The sequence below is a fragment of the Macaca thibetana genome, chromosome 1, assembly GCF_024542745.1.
Source record: "Macaca thibetana thibetana isolate TM-01 chromosome 1, ASM2454274v1, whole genome shotgun sequence".
NCBI classification, from domain to species: Eukaryota; Metazoa; Chordata; class Mammalia; order Primates; family Cercopithecidae; genus Macaca; species Macaca thibetana.
The window spans coordinates 85,040,675-85,057,842 of record NC_065578.1 but is presented as its reverse complement, the minus strand read 5'-3'; the positions used below and the strand labels follow the sequence as shown (position 1 = coordinate 85,057,842).

Below are 17,168 nucleotides of genomic sequence, written 5' to 3'. Positions count from 1 at the left end.
AAATATCTGATAGCACTGCAAGTAAAATGAAGTTGCTAGTTTACAGTTAGCCCTAATGACAAGTTTTGTGTTCCTTATTATTCTCAATCAAAAATACCTCTTGACTTCAGGAGTGTTCAGTAGTATCTGAATGTCCGTTGTCATGTATCACTCAAAAGATACATTTTTTATATTAGAAAATGAAGAACTTTGAAATTGCCTAGAATTATAAGTAAAGTGAGGCAAAGTGGTCCTATTTTATAATTAGGCAACTTTGAGGCATCTTAAAATCATCTAGGATAATCAGTTCTAATGATGCATCTCCCTACAATATCCATTACCTCTATAAAATATCTGGGGATAAGAGGCTCACAAACTTGCAAGACAACCTAATGCTTTTTTAAAAAAATTCTCACAGTGATCTACATCTATAACTTAACTTTTCAACTGGTTTAACGCTGAAGTTACTTTATTTATTACTTTATTTTTTTCCCCTGCTTACATGCCCTTTCTCTCATCTTGTATGTATGACTTTTTAAAATCTGCTCTCTCTTCAGGTTTCTTTAGGTCTTTTAACTATTTTTGTTTTTACTGGGGAGGGTGCTATTCATCAGAATTTTGTTTTTAAAATTTGCCTTTCCTGTAAAGTCATATCCCCATTAGAGACCTGGTCATTGGTATACACCTGTGTCTTCTCTGAACATTTTTGAAAATTTATATCCCAAAGTCTCAGATGAGTATCATTTGTATTGATGATCTCTAAAATGGCACCATCTTATGACTCCAGGGTTCTCATCATTCATGTGGAAAGTACACTACCAGATAATCTATCCCATAGGTATGGAACAGAAAGGCTCACGGAAAATTAAAACAAATATAAAAACACTTAGAAGCCAAGGGTAAGAAACGGGATAAGATAATACACTTAGGATGAGGCACAAGCAACTTAGAAGAACCACATCACCCACAGTATGGATCTCTTGCTCTCGCTCTCTCTCTCTCCCCTCTTTCCTTCCCTCCTCTTCTCTTTCTCTCTCTGTCTCTCTTTCTCCCTTTCTCTTTCCCTCTCTCTTCCTCCCTCTTCCTCCCTTTCTCCTTCTATGAGGATTTTGCCCTTGTAATGGTTCCTTTGACATATTGAGCCCCACTAACGTAGATAAATGGTGAGAGATAGTTGGGACAAAAAAGACTTAAAGGTCAAGCTGAGGAACATGAACCTATATCCTATATGTACCTCCCTGTAAGCACCCAGCATAGGGCATGAACCTAGTAGACACAAAATACATTATTTTAGTGAGTTTTGTGGCCATGAAGAAAATCTTCTTAGATAGGGTAATTTAAAAAATATACTTAATTATCTTTTACTATAAGCAAGAAAATAATAAAATATGTGATTACATAATTTGAAGAAAATATTATTTGAAAAAAAAAGGAAAAATGCTTTGGCACTAAATTCAAGATTGACTTTACTTTTTAAATACCATTCTCTCAACTAGGCCTTCCACAGAAATGACGGTAGTCTGTCTTCAGCCAAAACATCTCTCCCACCACATTTATAACTTTAAGGGCAATATCTTTGTATTATGATCGTGATCCAGCTTCTTCTCACTAATTTCTTTTCTGATTACCACTAAAGGTAACTTCCCCTCCTCAGAACCTCTCAGGTATTTACATTACATCTCTCTTCTCTGGAATTTTTTTAAAACTTTTGCTGGCATTATAATTATTTACATAGTACATTCCATCACATTGCATTGTTTTGTTTTTCTTTTTCTTATTTATTTATTTGTTTATTTCTGAGACAGGGTCTCACTCTGTTGCTCAGGCTAGAGTGCAGTGGCATGATCATGGCTCACTGCATCCTCGAACTCCTGGGCTCAAGCGATTCTCTCACCTCAGCTTCCCAAGTAGCTGAGCCTACAGATGTTCACAATACCATGCCCTGGTAATTTTTCTTTCTTTTCTTTTCTTTTTTTTTTTTTTTTTTTTTTTTTTTTTTTTTACAGATGGGGTGTCACTGTGTCACCCAGACTGGTCTCAAACTCCTGGGCTCAAGTAATCCTCCCACCTTAGCCTCTACCAAAGTGCTGGGGTTACAGGGATGAGCCACCACACCTGGTCTCATCTTTTTCATTTAATTTTAAGCTTCTTAAAAACAAGAACCATATTTTATTTATATCTATATTTTTAAAGGGTTTCCCATGGTACCTTCCTTATGCATAGATGATATTCAATAAATATTTGTTGAATACATGGAGACACTATTGAATAACCAAATTTAATATCCTAAGAATAAACTCAGAAAGTAACAGTCATTCCTAGAAGAGAAGTCAACAAACTTTTTCTGTAAATATGAATACATATTTCTGTAAATATGCATATAAATATGAATAAATTTTAGTATTTGCAGGAAGCAAACTCAAGGGTATTGCTTGCGAACTTATGTAAGAAGAAATTGTTCACAAAATTTTTATTCATATAATTTAAATATAATTAAGTAAAAATTTTGTAATGCAAGACTAGTAATGAGAAAAGTGGCATGCTTTGTATAGAATAACACTTAGCTTATAAAATCTGCTTTCTCTGTGGGTTTCTTTAGGTTTTCAGCTGTTTTTATTTTATTGGGGAGGGTGCTATTCATCAGAATTTTGTTTTTAAAGCTTGCTTTTCCTGTAAAGCGAGCTTATTACAGTTCCCTGTTGTCAAAATTTTCTGCATTTGTTAATGCTGTTAATGTTGACCTGTAATGAGACTTTGCATATTTCACATATTTCATATTTGAAAATTTTTTTCACACAGATAGATGCTGCCAAATGCTACAATTCATGAGCATATGATTTTGATTGAATATACTGATTGCTTGAAAAGAATATCCAGAATTCTATTAGGTTCTTCTCCTGATTTTGCCTTTTCGCATGTGATTTCCTTGTAGATTAATCATTTTCAATTGTAAGTTAGGTGGAAATTCCTCAAGTGCACAGTCACATGGATTTTGAATTATGGAAATTTATGGCATCTAGGTCTAAGATATGCTATTGAAACTATTTGAGTTCAGAAATCTACCCACCATAAGCTTTCCAAATTTATCCAGTAATTCTTTTTGTGATCCATAGCTGTCAGTTTTATTGCATCCTAGCAGAATCCACAGAAGATTGTACTGATTTAGTGTTTTTTTAACTTTTTTGAAAATATTCTCACTTGCAGTCACCCCACAGACTATTTATACAATTCTTCCATCTCAGCATTCACTCCTTTTCAGACTCAGCACTGACTCCGTGAGTGAACAACTGAGCAGTATTGCTAATTTCTATTGACTCATCAAGAACCAACAGGCCATGCTGGTGGGGAGAGAAGAAAAAAAGAAAGAACCTTGTTTTTTAACTGATTGTTGATGCTGCACCAGTGTCCTCAACATTTCAAGCAGCTATTCTTGCCAAAAAGCTAACAATCTTAAATAAATGTATTTTTGCTATAGATTTAATTAAGTCATCAATAAGGGATTTTCCTTATTGGGCTAATGAATGAAGTGAACACTCAGAAACTTACCTCAGTTGCAGCCTCATTTTCATTTTGTTGTGAAGAGATCTGCTGTGAAAAAATACTCCATGTTACATTTTCTAATTTTTCTGACTGTTGCATTCCTGTGAGGTAGAAATATTATATTGTGTGCCTAGTCTGATAATGTTGATGTATACTTTATAATTTTTAAGCATAGCTATAATAATATTACATAGTAAATGCAAGGCTTTGACATCTAATTTGATAAGAAAATAATTCATTTTCCATGGTGCCTTAAAAAAACACAATATTCGAAGTCCACTTTTCTTGTTTTGATATGATAGCATGCACTGGTAATAAGTAAAATTAAGTGTCACAGTAATATATGTTCCACTTGAAACACTGTCATATTATAACTGCATCACTGCAATTTGTAGTACACCAAGCAACAGTGCAAAGCAATGGAAGTGCCATATAAGATCTCTACCATGACACAAAATCCCTTCAAAAAAATCAATGAATCCAGGAGTTAGTTTTTTGAAAAAAAAATAATGAAATAGATCGTTAGCTAGTCTAATAAAGAAGAAAAGATAGAAGAATCAAATAGACACAATAAAAATGATAAAGGAGATATCACCACTAACCCCACAAAAATGCAAACAACCATCAGAGAATACTATAAACACCTCTATGCAAATAAACAGGGCAATCAAGAAGAAATGGGCACATTCCTTGACACATACATCCTCCCAAGACTGAACCAGTTAAGAGTTGAATCCCTGAATAGACCAATAATGAGTTCTGAAATTGAGGCAGTAATAAATAGCCTACCAACCAAAAATAAACCCAGAACTAGATGGATTCATAGCTGAATTCTACAAAAGGTACAAAGAGGGGCTGGTACCATTTCTTCTGAAACCATGTCAAACAATTGAAAAGGAGAGACTCCTCCCTAACTCATTTTATGAGGCCAGCATCATGCTGATACCAAAACCTGGCAGAGATATAACAAAAAAAGAAAACTTAAGGCCAATATTCCTGATGAACATCAATGCAAAATCCTCAATAAAATACTAGCAAACCACATGCAGCAGTACATCAAAAAGCTTATCCACCATGCTCAAGTTGGCTTCACCCCTGGGATGCAAGGCTGGTTCAACACACACAAATCAATAAATGTAATTCATCACTTAAACAGAACTAAAGACAAAAACCACATGATTATCTCAGTAGATGCAGAAAAGGCCTTCAATAAAATTCAACATCCCCTCATATTAAAAACTCTTAATAAACTAGGTATTGACAAAACATACCTCAAAATAATAAGAGCCTTTTATGACAAACCCACAGCTCATATCATACTGAATGGGCAAAAGCTGGAAGCATTCCCCTTGAAAACCGGCACAAGGCAAAGATACCCCCTCTCATCCCTCCTATTCAACACAGTAATGGAAGTTCTGTCCAGGGCAAACAGGCAAGAGAAAGGGTATTCAAATAGGAAGAGAGGAAATCAAATTGTCTCTGTTTGCAGATGACATGATCCTATATCTAGAAGACTCCTTCTTCTCAGCCCAAAAGCTTCTTAAGCTGATAAGCAACTTCAGCAAAGTCTCAGGATACAAAATCAATGTTCAGAAACCACAAGCATTCCCACACACCAACAGCAGACAAGCAGAGAACCAAATCATGAGTGAACTCCCATTCACAATTGCTACAAAGAGAATAAAATGCCTAGGAATATAGCTAACAAGGGAAATAAAGGACCTTTTCAAGGAGAACTACAAAACACTGCTCAAGGAAATCAGAGAGGACACAAATGGAAAAACATTCCATGCTCGTGCATAGGAAGAATTAATATCGTGAAAATGACCATACTGCCCAAAGTAATTTATATATTCAATACTATTCCCATAAAACTACCATTGACATTCTTCAAAGAATTAGAAATAACTATTTTTTAAAGTTCATATGTAGCCAAAAAAAAGAGCCCATATAGCTAAGACAATCTGAGGCAAAAAGAACAAATCTGGAAGCATCACTCTGCCTGACTTCAAACTATATTACAAAGCTACAATAACCAAAGCAGCATGGTACTGATACAAAAACAGACACATAGACCAATGGACCAGAATAGAGAACTCAGAGATAAGATGACACACCTACAACCATCTGATCTTTGACAAGCCTGACAAAAACAAGCAATGTGGAAAGGATTCCCTCTTTAATAAATGGTGCTGGGAGAACTACAAAGATTAACTCATGATGGATTAAAGACTTAAATGTAAAACCCAAAACTGTAAAAATCCTAGAAGAAAATCTAGGCAATACCATTCAGGACATAGGCTGGGCAATGACTTCATGATGAAAACATCAAAAGCAATTACAACAAAAGCAAAAATTGACAAATGGGATCTAATTAAACTAAAGAGCTTCTGCACAGCAAAAGAAACTATCATCAGAGTGAACAGACAACCTACAGAAGGGGAGAAAATGTTTTGCAATCTATCCATCTGACAAATATCTAATATCCAGAATCTATAAAGGAGCTTAAGCAAATATACAAGTAAAAAACAACTGCATTAAAAAGTGGGCAAAGGGCTGGGCATGGTGGCTGACGCCTATAATCCCAGCACTTTGGGAGGCCGAGACGGGTGGATGATGAGGTCAGGAGATTGAGACCATCCTGGCTAACACCATGAAACCCTGTCTCTACTAAAAACACAAAAGTATTAGCTGGGCATAGTGGCAGGTGCCTGTAGTCCCAGCTACTTGGGAAGCTGAGGCAGGAGAATGGCGTGAACCCAGGAGGCAGAGCTTGCAGTGAGCCGAGATCGCGCCCCTCCCCTCCAGCCTGGGCGACTGAGTGAGAATCCATCTCCAAAAAAATAAAATTAAATTAAAGTAAATTAAATTAAAAAATAAAAAGTGGGCGGACATGAACAGACACTTCATAAAAGAAGACCTTCATGCAGCCAACAAACATATCAAAAAATAGCTCAACATCATTGATTATTAGAGAAATGCAAATCAAAACCACAATGAGATACCATCTCACACCAGTCAGAATGGCAATTATTAAAAAGTCAGGAAACAACAGATACTTGCGAGGCTGCAGAGAAATAGGAACATTTTACACTGTTGGTGAGAATGTAAATTAGTCCAACCATTGTGGAAGATAGTATGGTGATTCCTTGAAGACCGTGAGGAACCAAAGTCCAGGAATACCAGAAATACCGTTTTACCCAGCAGTCCCATTACTGGGTATATACCCAAAGCAATATATATCATTCTGTTATAAAGATACATGCACGTGTATGTTCATTGCAGCACTATTCACAATAGCAAAGGCATGGAATCGACCCAGATGCCCATCAATGATAGACTGGGTAAAGAAAATGTGGTACATATACAGCATGGAATACTATGTAGCCATAAAAAGGAATGAGATCATGTCCTTTGCAGGGATATGGATGGAGCTGGAAGCCATTATCCCCAGCAAACTAATGCAGAAACAGAAAATCAAACATCTCATGTTCTCATAAGTGGGAGCTGAACAATGTGAACACATGGACACAGGGAGGGGAACAACATCCACTGGGGCCTGTTGGTGGAGGTGGGACAGAGCGGGATGGAGAGCATTAGGAAAAATAGCCAATGCATGCTGGGCTTAAAACCTAGGCAATGGGTTGATAGCTGGAGCAAATCACCTACGTAACAAACCTGCACATCCTGCACATGTACCCTGGAACTTAAAATGAAATTTTAAAAAACTCTGTCATAACTACTCAGCTCTGCTATTGTTGTGCAAATGCAGCCCTAAATAGTATGTAAATGAATGAGCATGACTGTCCAGTAAAACTTTATATATACTGAAATTTTAATTTCATAGAATTTTCCATGTCTTTAAATATTATTCTTCTTTTCAATGTTTAAAAATGTAAAAACTGTTCTTAGTTCATGAGATCTACAAAAACAGGTGATGGATTGAATTTAGTTTGCAAAGTATAGTTTGCCAACCTGATTTAGGATTTGGTTTTAAGGATATACTGTTTGCTTGCTTAACTTTATTTCCAGTTAAACTATTTTTAGCAAATTTTCTGGAATCATGTGTGGTTGAGGAATAGAATTTTCTTCTTAAGGAGACTTTCATCAGTTATTAGAGTTGTCATGTACACCACAGTATAATGCAAAGGTTAAAACACAACAAACATACTTCATACCTAAGCTATGTAAGTAAGAAGGTAGTGGTGAACTTTGTATTGCTTCAGTGTTTTCATTTTAAAAAACCAAGATCATTGCATGAATGATAGAAATTTCAAGTGAGTGGTGAGTGTTCCTAAAATAGTATTTAAACATTTCATCTTTTAGGAAAGAAGCCCAGGATAACTCCTGGGCAGTATGTTAACAGCAGCCTTTCAGGACACAACTCTTACAACATTTTATTGAGCCTCTAAACTGACTTTTTAGAAGCTTTCCCAGTTTTCATTTCTTATCTGTGTTATTTAGGGCATCAGAGGCAGCCCAGGAAGAACAGGACTTGCTGGGGCTCCAGGTCCTCCAGGAGTAAAGGGTTCATCAGGCTTGCCAGGAAGCCCAGGAATTCAAGGCCCAAAGGTACTTTAATATTTTGTTCCGATGGGTGAGCAGTATTGGCCATCCTTTCTGGCCCTGAGTTCATTGGCTAGATCACAGGATGGTAAGATAGAATTTGGCTAATAGTAATAGAATTTGGCTAATAGTAAAAGCACATTAGGAAAAGAGAAAGTATGTGGCTTTGACATATCCATCTCCCGTGATAGCCACAGTACCTGTAATTTGGTATAACAACTCTTTGACCCGGGACTAGTGATGCTTTACAAAATGCTACATCTTTGACTCATTTTGGTTCTTTTTCCTTCTCTGTCATCTATCTTCTTCTCCAAAACAGAGAAATCTTATTTACTTCCAGATAAATACTTTCTCAGATACAATTCATATTCCTCTGACTCTGAACCTAACCAACCAATTAATTAATCTGATAACTGTACAGACTGTTTCTTAGAGTTAATGTGACAGTAACTAAGTCTTACATTGTATTTATTGTGTGGAGTTTGTCACATGTCAATAGACTTTCCAGACAAAACCTCTTTTAGAAATATCTCATGCAGGATTGACCCAGACAACAGAAATTAGTCCAACATCTAAAGCTCTTTCATAAATGCCTAAGACTAAGACATTGGCACCTTTACCATTATTACCTCTTAATCTGATTTTCACAGTTCCACTTCTAAAGAATTTTCAGATTTCTGACCCATGTGGGTAAACTGAAAATCATGACCCACTTGCTTACTGTTTACAATATTAGTCTTCTGTTAATGTTTATACTATGAATATTCCTTTGTACTAAATCCAAAGCAGCTAAGCAAATGCTAAAGCCAGTAAAAGAAATAAAGATCCCTACCTTTTGGCTTGAATTTGCAATAAGAAGGATCCATATTTGTCAAGCCCCAAAGTTGTATAGCTTTGTTTCAAGACAGTGAGAGATAATTTGTTAATCTTAAAGAATCTTTGGCCAAAGTCTACCAAACATCATTTTTCATTAACCTATCTCTAAAGTCCACCTGATTCCTAAATTTACTTTTAGAAATGGTGTGAAAGATATTTCAACTCTCATTTCAAAAATAAAAATCAGTGAAAAAGACTTGACTTTTAAAACTTCAATAATGTTGATTAAGTGTATACTTAAAGTGACTTTTAGGGGATAAAGACAGTTCATATCAAAGGAACCTAGGGAGACAGATAATGGAAATTTTTTATTGATGGAATTAAAAAGATAATCATGGCTAAAACCAGAGTTTACACTTCAGGAGACTACTCTTTTTCTAGTATTAGATAGCTGAATCATCTTTGGATGGTAAGGAAAACACAGAAAAATGATATCAATTCAAAATACAAGTTCTGGCCAGGCACAGTGGCTCACACTTGTAATTCTACCACTTTGGAAGGCCAGTGCAGGAAGATCACTTAAGGCTAGTAGTTCAAGACCAGCCTGGGCTACACAGTGAGATCCTGTCTCTGCAAAAAATAAAAAATTAGCTAGGTGCAATGATGTGTGCCTGTAGTCCCAGTTACTCAGGAGACTGAGTTGGGAGGATCGCTTCAGCCCGGGGGTTTAAGGCTACACTAAGCCATGATCACACCACTGCACTACAGCCTGGGCAACAGAGCAAGACCCCATCTCTAATAAAAATAAAATAAATACATAAACAAAAATATAAGTTCCATCACATCTAAGCATACCCACACATACCACACCCTCACTATCCTCTCTCAAGTCTTACTATCCTCCTAGTTCTATAGGTTCCCCCTTCCCTCTTCTTTCCACACGTCACCACAATCTCTGGAATTTCCGTTTCCCACTGCTGCACTTCTGGTTCATTATAATTAAATACTACTTGTGTGGAAAATATTGGTGAACAAGATGAACATGCAAAATTTGATTTCCCCAGTGCCTTGTATTATGCCTAAGGATGGGCCTGTATTTGGGCTTCATTCAAAAGCCAATATATTTATATGTTCCGAAGTGAATATCACTTTTCTTTGTTCTACCCGTAGGGTGAACAAGGGCTACCTGGTCAACCTGGAATTCAAGGTACAAGAGGTCACCGAGGAGCACAAGGTGATCAAGGACCATGTGGAGAGCCTGGCCTGAAAGGGCAGCCTGTATGTACCACCTCAGAAATTCACCAAGCACTTATTCTACAGAACAGGCTACCATTGTACAATAATTATTATCATGTCAATTCACTTTGCAGGGAGAATATGGTGTTCAAGGTTTGACAGGTTTCCAAGGATTCCCAGGCCCTAAAGTATGTTTATATACTTTTTTCTAGTCTTCTTACTATCTAGAAATAAAAGAGCTGTTGAAATATCAATACGGTCTCTAACTTGAGCTTTTTTAAATGTGTAAAATTTCAGTAGGTACATATTTATATATTCGAGTTTTGAATATGTCTGTTTTTAAAATTATGTAACTATACATTTTCCCAGAAATTTTAGTATATGATATGCTTTTGTTTTCTTTCATCCCTTTTCCCAAGCAGTTTATTATGAAAATTTTCAAACATACAGCAATGTTGAGAAGTTTTTATAGTAAATGCCTATACCCATTACCTAAATTTTACCATTAACATTTTATCCTACTGGCATTATCGTGCTTTTCCATCTATGTATCCCTCTCTCCCATCGTTGGTGTATTTCTAAGTAAATTGTAGGCCTCAGCACACTTCTTTCTGAATACTTCAGCATGCGCAACAGTATTATATTCCATTTTTAAAAGAGCAATTCTTGATAGATTGATATAATTTTGTAAAATGTTCATATAGAGCTACGAATTTTATCTTTTTGTTTCTTATTGTATGTCTAGGGTCCTGAAGGGGATGCTGGCATTGTTGGGATATCAGGTCCTAAAGGTCCTATTGGACAGAGAGTAAGTGTCAAGTCATTCTGCCTACCCAGAAACTGTAGTTCTTTGCTCACTGTAGGGCTTAAGAGCTCTAAATGTAATGTGCTACAAGTAAATAACTTAATAAAATGACTTTTAAGATAGAAACTCATAAGGGCACATGCAGAATTCAGTCTTTTGCAGTTTATATATTAGTTTGAAGCAAAATACCTCATAGACCACCCGTACTTCCCAGTATTACTTTAAAAAAAAAAAAAAAAAGAATCATCAGAATTACTGTGAAGACTGGATAATGTATTTATTAACTCACGCCAGGAACAAAAACATACAGCAATTTCATGTTATAAGCATTAATACAACCAGAGACCACCTCCATGCACCACCTGGAAGAAGCTTGTGTATGACCAGAGCTCTTCAGACCAGACTGAAAATATTTCCCAATAGCTGTGTTTTCCCAGCTCAGGGGCAGGTATCCCAAGAGAGTGATGAGGAACCGCTTAAATAGTTGCAAAAAACAGGGTCTGAGGAACTCCAATTAGCAGTGAGTGCTTGTAATTGCAAATTGTAGAGAATATAAATAGGACAAATAAGCCACCAGTGGTTACTGATTATTGTTTTTAGTTTTTTGTTTTGTTTTATTTTAGTTTTTATTAACCAAAACTTTCTAATTGATGAGATGTTCTATAAAACTGAAAGAAAAAGAAACTGAAGAGAAAAAAAATCAAAAACTTCAAGTAATGGTTTGGCTGTGGTAGTAGCATCTCTATGACTCATAGCAGCTGCAGGGGCAAGTGTAGAAAGAGCAGAGAAAGGAAGAAGGGAAGCAGTTCAGATGCAGGAGAAAGGTATCTTAAATGACTATTCAATGAAAGTCAAACTTTTAAAATCCTTCACTGCTTTCCTAACTCTTACAATAAGTTGTTTTCAATAATGCAAAAAAGGCCAGACGCGGTGGCTCACACCTGTAATCTCAGCACTTTGGGAGGCCGAGGCGGGTGGATTGCTTGAGGTCAGGAGTTCGAGACCAGCCTGATAAATATGGTGAAACCCCGTCTGTAATAAAAATACAAAAAATTTAGCTGGGCGTGGTGGCACATGCCTGTAATCCCAGCTGCTCAGAAGGCTGAGGCAGGAGAATCACTTGAACCCAGGAGGCGAAGGTTGCAGTGAGCTGACACCACTGCACTCCAGCCTGGGCAACAACAGACTCCGTCTCAATACAAACAATCAAAACATAATGCAAAGAGGAGTATTGTCATAGTAATTGTTTAAAGACCTTCCTGAATATTTCTTCAACTATAAATGTATTAGCTATTTTCATGATTTCTGAAGAACCAAGGAAGCTGAAGTTTGTAGGAAAAAACTAAAATGGGCATTTTGTACTCACTGAGAAATTATAGACTCTGTTCCTACTTTGGGAGGAATTGATCAGAAATTCACCTTATTCAAGGTTATCCTCATAATCAAATAACAGCTTAAAGTTTTAAAAGCACTTTTCATATTTAATTCTCACAATGTCCCTATGAAGTAGATGTTCTTATTCCTGTTTTACAAATGAAGAACTGAAGTTTAGTTGGTCACATACGCTTCCCTCTGGTTCCTTACTGTACTTTTTCTCTATTTCACGCTTCATGTTACCCAAACATCTGCTCTTTCAACATCTGCACAGAAATTTATTCAAAACCTTGTTCATCATTCTATTCTTTTTTATATAGTTTTATTTGTTATATAATGACATACGTGTAAAATGCATCATTGAAGTTATCACCACATAAAAATCATAATGCTAATTCATCAGTTTTTTAGAAATTATACAGATGTAACTCTCCTGATAGGAGACTTTAATAATATGCAAAATTGAGTCACATACTGTTAACCAAGATTATTATAATTTATGCTAATGCTATAAGATTTTATATTAAAAAGGATAATTATGTAGACATGACTCTTTTACCATTGTACAAAAGATTCTCTGGAGTTGTTTTTTTTTTTAATTATACTAACAGCGAGACTGTTTTTCTTTTACTTCAACAGGGAAACACTGGTCCCCTTGGCAGAGAAGGTATAATAGGCCCAACAGGTAGAACTGTAAGTTTATCATAATATAAGTCTTTTGTACTCTTTTTTTTTCTTTAATCCTGTTTCTAGAATAATCTACAAAGAATTAGGGTATTTGAGAAGCAATTGGAAAAAATAGACATACATTTTCTTCTGGAAGATGATTCCTGAGAAGTTAGGGACCATATGTGTAATGAAGACAGTGTAAGTAAGTAGGTAGGCATTTATAATTGGAGTTAAGAAAAGAAAATAGAACTGAGTCAGGAAGGGGAGAGCGTCATAAACACTTGAGCAATAAAAATAAATTATTCTTCTGAAGGAAAGAACATAGATAGCAAAAGGTGTGCAGACATCCAAGATTTGAGTTTTTGGAAGTACCTACTATAAAGGAAGGAAAGAATCGTTCGAGAGAATAGCTTTCAAGAAAGGAGTAGTCAACAGTAATCTTTGAGAGAATAAGTTGCAGTAGAAGATAGAGTACAGGTTACAATGATGAAGGAAGTAGAGGAAAATATTTAATAATAATGTTCCTTAAATTCTTACAACAAACTTTTGCAGTAGATATTATTTTCATTTAACAGATGAGGAAACAGATGAGGTTTATGGATTCATCTAGTCATTCAAGGTGATAGACCTGGTGAATTACATAGCTAGTGTTTCTTACTTCAAGACCAGCGCTCTTTCCACTCCATTCAAGCTGTGTCTGGAGAGGAAATTGAGATATTACATGCCAGCGCCTTAAGAAATTTGGCTATGAAATAAAACAGAGAAATGAGACAATGATTGGGCAAGTGATGTTGGAAAAGTTTTCCAACACTGATAATAGTATTAACAAACAAGGAGGACAGTAGAAAGGGTCAAACTGAGACTTAGAGAGGAAAGATTCATTCTATCTAGGGAATTGATATTTTGAATTATTTGGAAGTTATTTATAGACACAGACAATTTAAAAATATAAAAATAGAATGCTTCAAATGTTTAATGCCACTATTCTCTTTGATAAATTTAGAGAAGAAACCACCAAAGTTACTGGATATGTAAACAAAAGAAGTAAAATGTATAACTCAGTATTTCTCTAGACTTTCAACATTTGCCACTCGGAGCTATATAAGATTGTAAGTGGGATAATTCTTATATTTCAGTGAGTGGTTCTTCAGCAAGCTAAGGGACACATACTGTTCTGATTACAGAATGATTGTTCCCCTCTGTCAAAACTATGATGTATTAATTGGTTAAGGAAAATGTAATTTTAAAATTACTTAATTAAAATATCTTACTGTGTTTTGTTTATAGATAGTTCTTAAAGACCCTTATAGTATTCAGCATGTACACCAATTTTTCCATATTAAGTTTTTTCCATTCTGAGAAGAAAAGTTCATTATGAAAGAATAAACATTTGAGATTAGAGAAAACATTGTGAAAAAAAATACTGGTGAGGGGTGACGGGCTTGCTTTTCTGATAAGAAAACAATACTACAAAGTCATTGTAAATGAAACTATATAGTAGTACAAAGAAATAAACAGATGGGTGTAACAGACTGAAGCCCAGAATTTGATCTTAAGTATATATAGGAATTTACTTATAACAAAAATGGCATATAATTGAGGAAGAATTGGCTGCAAATAATAGGAACCCTGAACCAAACTACTTTTAGCAATAAGAAAATTTGTATCACGTTATAGGAAGGGCTTCAGAATTGGTTAATTTGGTGACTCAATTATCTTATCCAAGACCAGGTTCTTATGTCTTTCTTATATCTCTATGTCTCTACCCTGATATCCTGAATGTTGGCTTCATAATTAGGCATATAGCAAGATTACTACAATTTCTCAAGAACCACATCCAGATATAATTATCCAAAGGAAAAAAGTGGCATAAAGTACTATCATGGCAAAAATAAGAATTTTTTTAGAAGTCTCCGATTACATTTTTTTCATATCTTTAGCATTCAGCCAGATGCTTACTCCTACGTCAGTGACAGGGAAGAGAGATGGAATTACTTTGAGTATCTTCCTGCTGTAAGAAATTGGAACACAGCCTGGGCAAGACAGTGAGACCCCCATCATAGAAAAATAAATTAGCTGTGTGTGGTGGTACATGCCTATAGCCCTAGCTACTTAGGCTAAGACGGGAGGATTGCTTGAGCCCAGGAGTTCCAGGCTACAGTGAGCTGATTGCACCCACTGCACTCAAGCCTGGGCAAACAGAGTGAGACCCCATTTCTTTAAAAAAGAAAAAAAGAAGAAAGAAGAATTGGAATCCCATTTGCCAAAATTATTTTAATCCTAGATGAACTGTTAAAGACTTTAATGTAAAAACTAAAATAATAAAAAGCTTAGAAGAGGCCATGCGCAGTGTCTCACGCTTGTAATCCCAGCACTTTGGGAGGCCGAGGTGGGCAGATCGCCTGAGGTCAGGAGTTCAAGACCAGCCTGGCCAACATGGTGAAACTTCATCTCTACTAAAAATACAAAATTAGCTGGGTGTGGTGGTACATGCCTGTAATCCCAGCTACCTGGGAGGCTGAGGCAGGAGAATCTCTTGAAACTGGGAGACAGATGTTGCAGTGAGCCAAGATTATGCCATTGCACTCCAGCCTGGGCAATAAGCGTGAAACTCCATCTCAAAAAAAAAAAAAAAAAAAAAAATTGAAGAATAATCAAGAAAACTAACATGTAGCTTAAGGATTGGGGAGACCTATAAAAGAACAGAAAGTATATTTGAATACTTGAAAAGGTTTTAAATTTTATATGGAAAAAAGATTCCATGAATAAAGTTTAAAAGTAATATCGATTGGGAAAAATATTTACAAAGCATATAACATATAACAGGTTAATATACAAAGAGTTCAATTGGGCACAGTAGTTCATGGCTGTATTACCAGCACTTTGGGAGGCTGAGGCTGGAGGATTGCTTGAGCACAGGAGTTTAGACCAGCCTTGGCAATATAGCGAGATCCCATCTCTACAAAAAAACTAAAACTGAGCCTGGTGTAGTGGCAGATGCATATAGTCCCAGCTACTCGAGAGGCTGAGGTGGGAGGACCACTTGATCCCAGGAAGTTGAGGCTGCAGGGAGCCATGATCGTGCCACTGCACTCCAGCCTAGGCAAAAGAAAAAAAGAATATTTACCTATCTATTGATATGGATATGTGTGTGTATCTAGATAGAGATAGATGATAGATAGATAGATAGATAGATAGATAGATAGATAGATAGATAGATGTATATCTATCTTTCTAGATAGACATACACACACATATACCAAGAACTCTTATAGTTTGAAAAAGAAAGTTCAATAGAAAAATGAAAACCATTCCATCAAAAAAGTAGCCAGTGGAGAAAAAAAGAACAAATCCGAAAGTTCAACTATTGTTTTATAATAAAAAGACACTCACCTAACTTTAAATTAGAGATATGCAAATTAAAGTAAAATAAGATATTACACTTAACTTCTCAGAAGGGAATATAGGAGAAAACAGTACTATCATTGATCACTGGTAAAAATGTGAATTACACCCTTTATGGAAAGATTTGCTAAATATAGGGACATATTCTTTAACAAAACAGTTCTACTTTGAGGAATTTATCCCACCGGTATAAACACACCCAATACACTAATGAAATTTTGCAAAGACTTTTTTTTTTTACAATACTGCTTTTATTGGGGAAAAAAATTGAAATTACATGAATACTCATTTCTAAAGGAATTATTGGATAAGTTATAGGTTAGCCATTTCATGGAATATTATGCAGTTATTTAAAAGAATTTATTATATCTAGTTTGACTGACTCAGTTATTTCATGATGTATTGTTAAGTGAGATGCATAGAAGAGTATATAATATGATCCCAATATTATAAAACACAAGCAATATTTCCCATACATATATAAATGTATTTGTCAGTATTTGATTAGAAAAAGGTATGAAAAGATACATACCAGGTTTTTAATACTGACTAGGGAGTGGAAAATGGTGTATATGTATTTTTTAAGTGCTGTGTAGATATCTTAAAAATCAGGGTCCGGGCACAGTGGCTCACTCCTGTAATCTCAGTGCTTTGGGAGGCTGAGGTGGGTGGATCACAAGGTCAGGAGATTGAGATAATCCTGGCCAACATGGTGAAACCCCATCTTTACTGAAAATACAAAAATTATCTGGGTGTAGTGGCGTGCTCCTGTAGTCCC

At 35.7% G+C, this 17,168-nt stretch overlaps 1 protein-coding gene across 4 annotated transcripts in view; it reads left to right on the top strand.

Moving 5' to 3' along the window:
• The window catches only part of COL24A1 (collagen type XXIV alpha 1 chain), a 392,042-nt gene that overhangs the window by 335,095 nt on the left and 39,779 nt on the right, over positions 1-17,168 (top strand). For all 4 annotated transcript variants that reach the window (XR_007721823.1, XM_050772561.1, XM_050772480.1 and 1 more), the window contains exons 49-53: positions 7,984-8,091; positions 10,072-10,179; positions 10,272-10,325; positions 10,883-10,945; positions 12,956-13,009. Coding sequence is in view for 3 of the 4 variants with exons in the window: in XM_050772561.1 (XP_050628518.1) it covers positions 7,984-8,091; positions 10,072-10,179; positions 10,272-10,325; positions 10,883-10,945; positions 12,956-13,009 (387 nt within the window). In the remaining variant the exon portion in view is untranslated. The remainder of the gene's footprint in view (positions 1-7,983; positions 8,092-10,071; positions 10,180-10,271; positions 10,326-10,882; positions 10,946-12,955; positions 13,010-17,168) is intronic.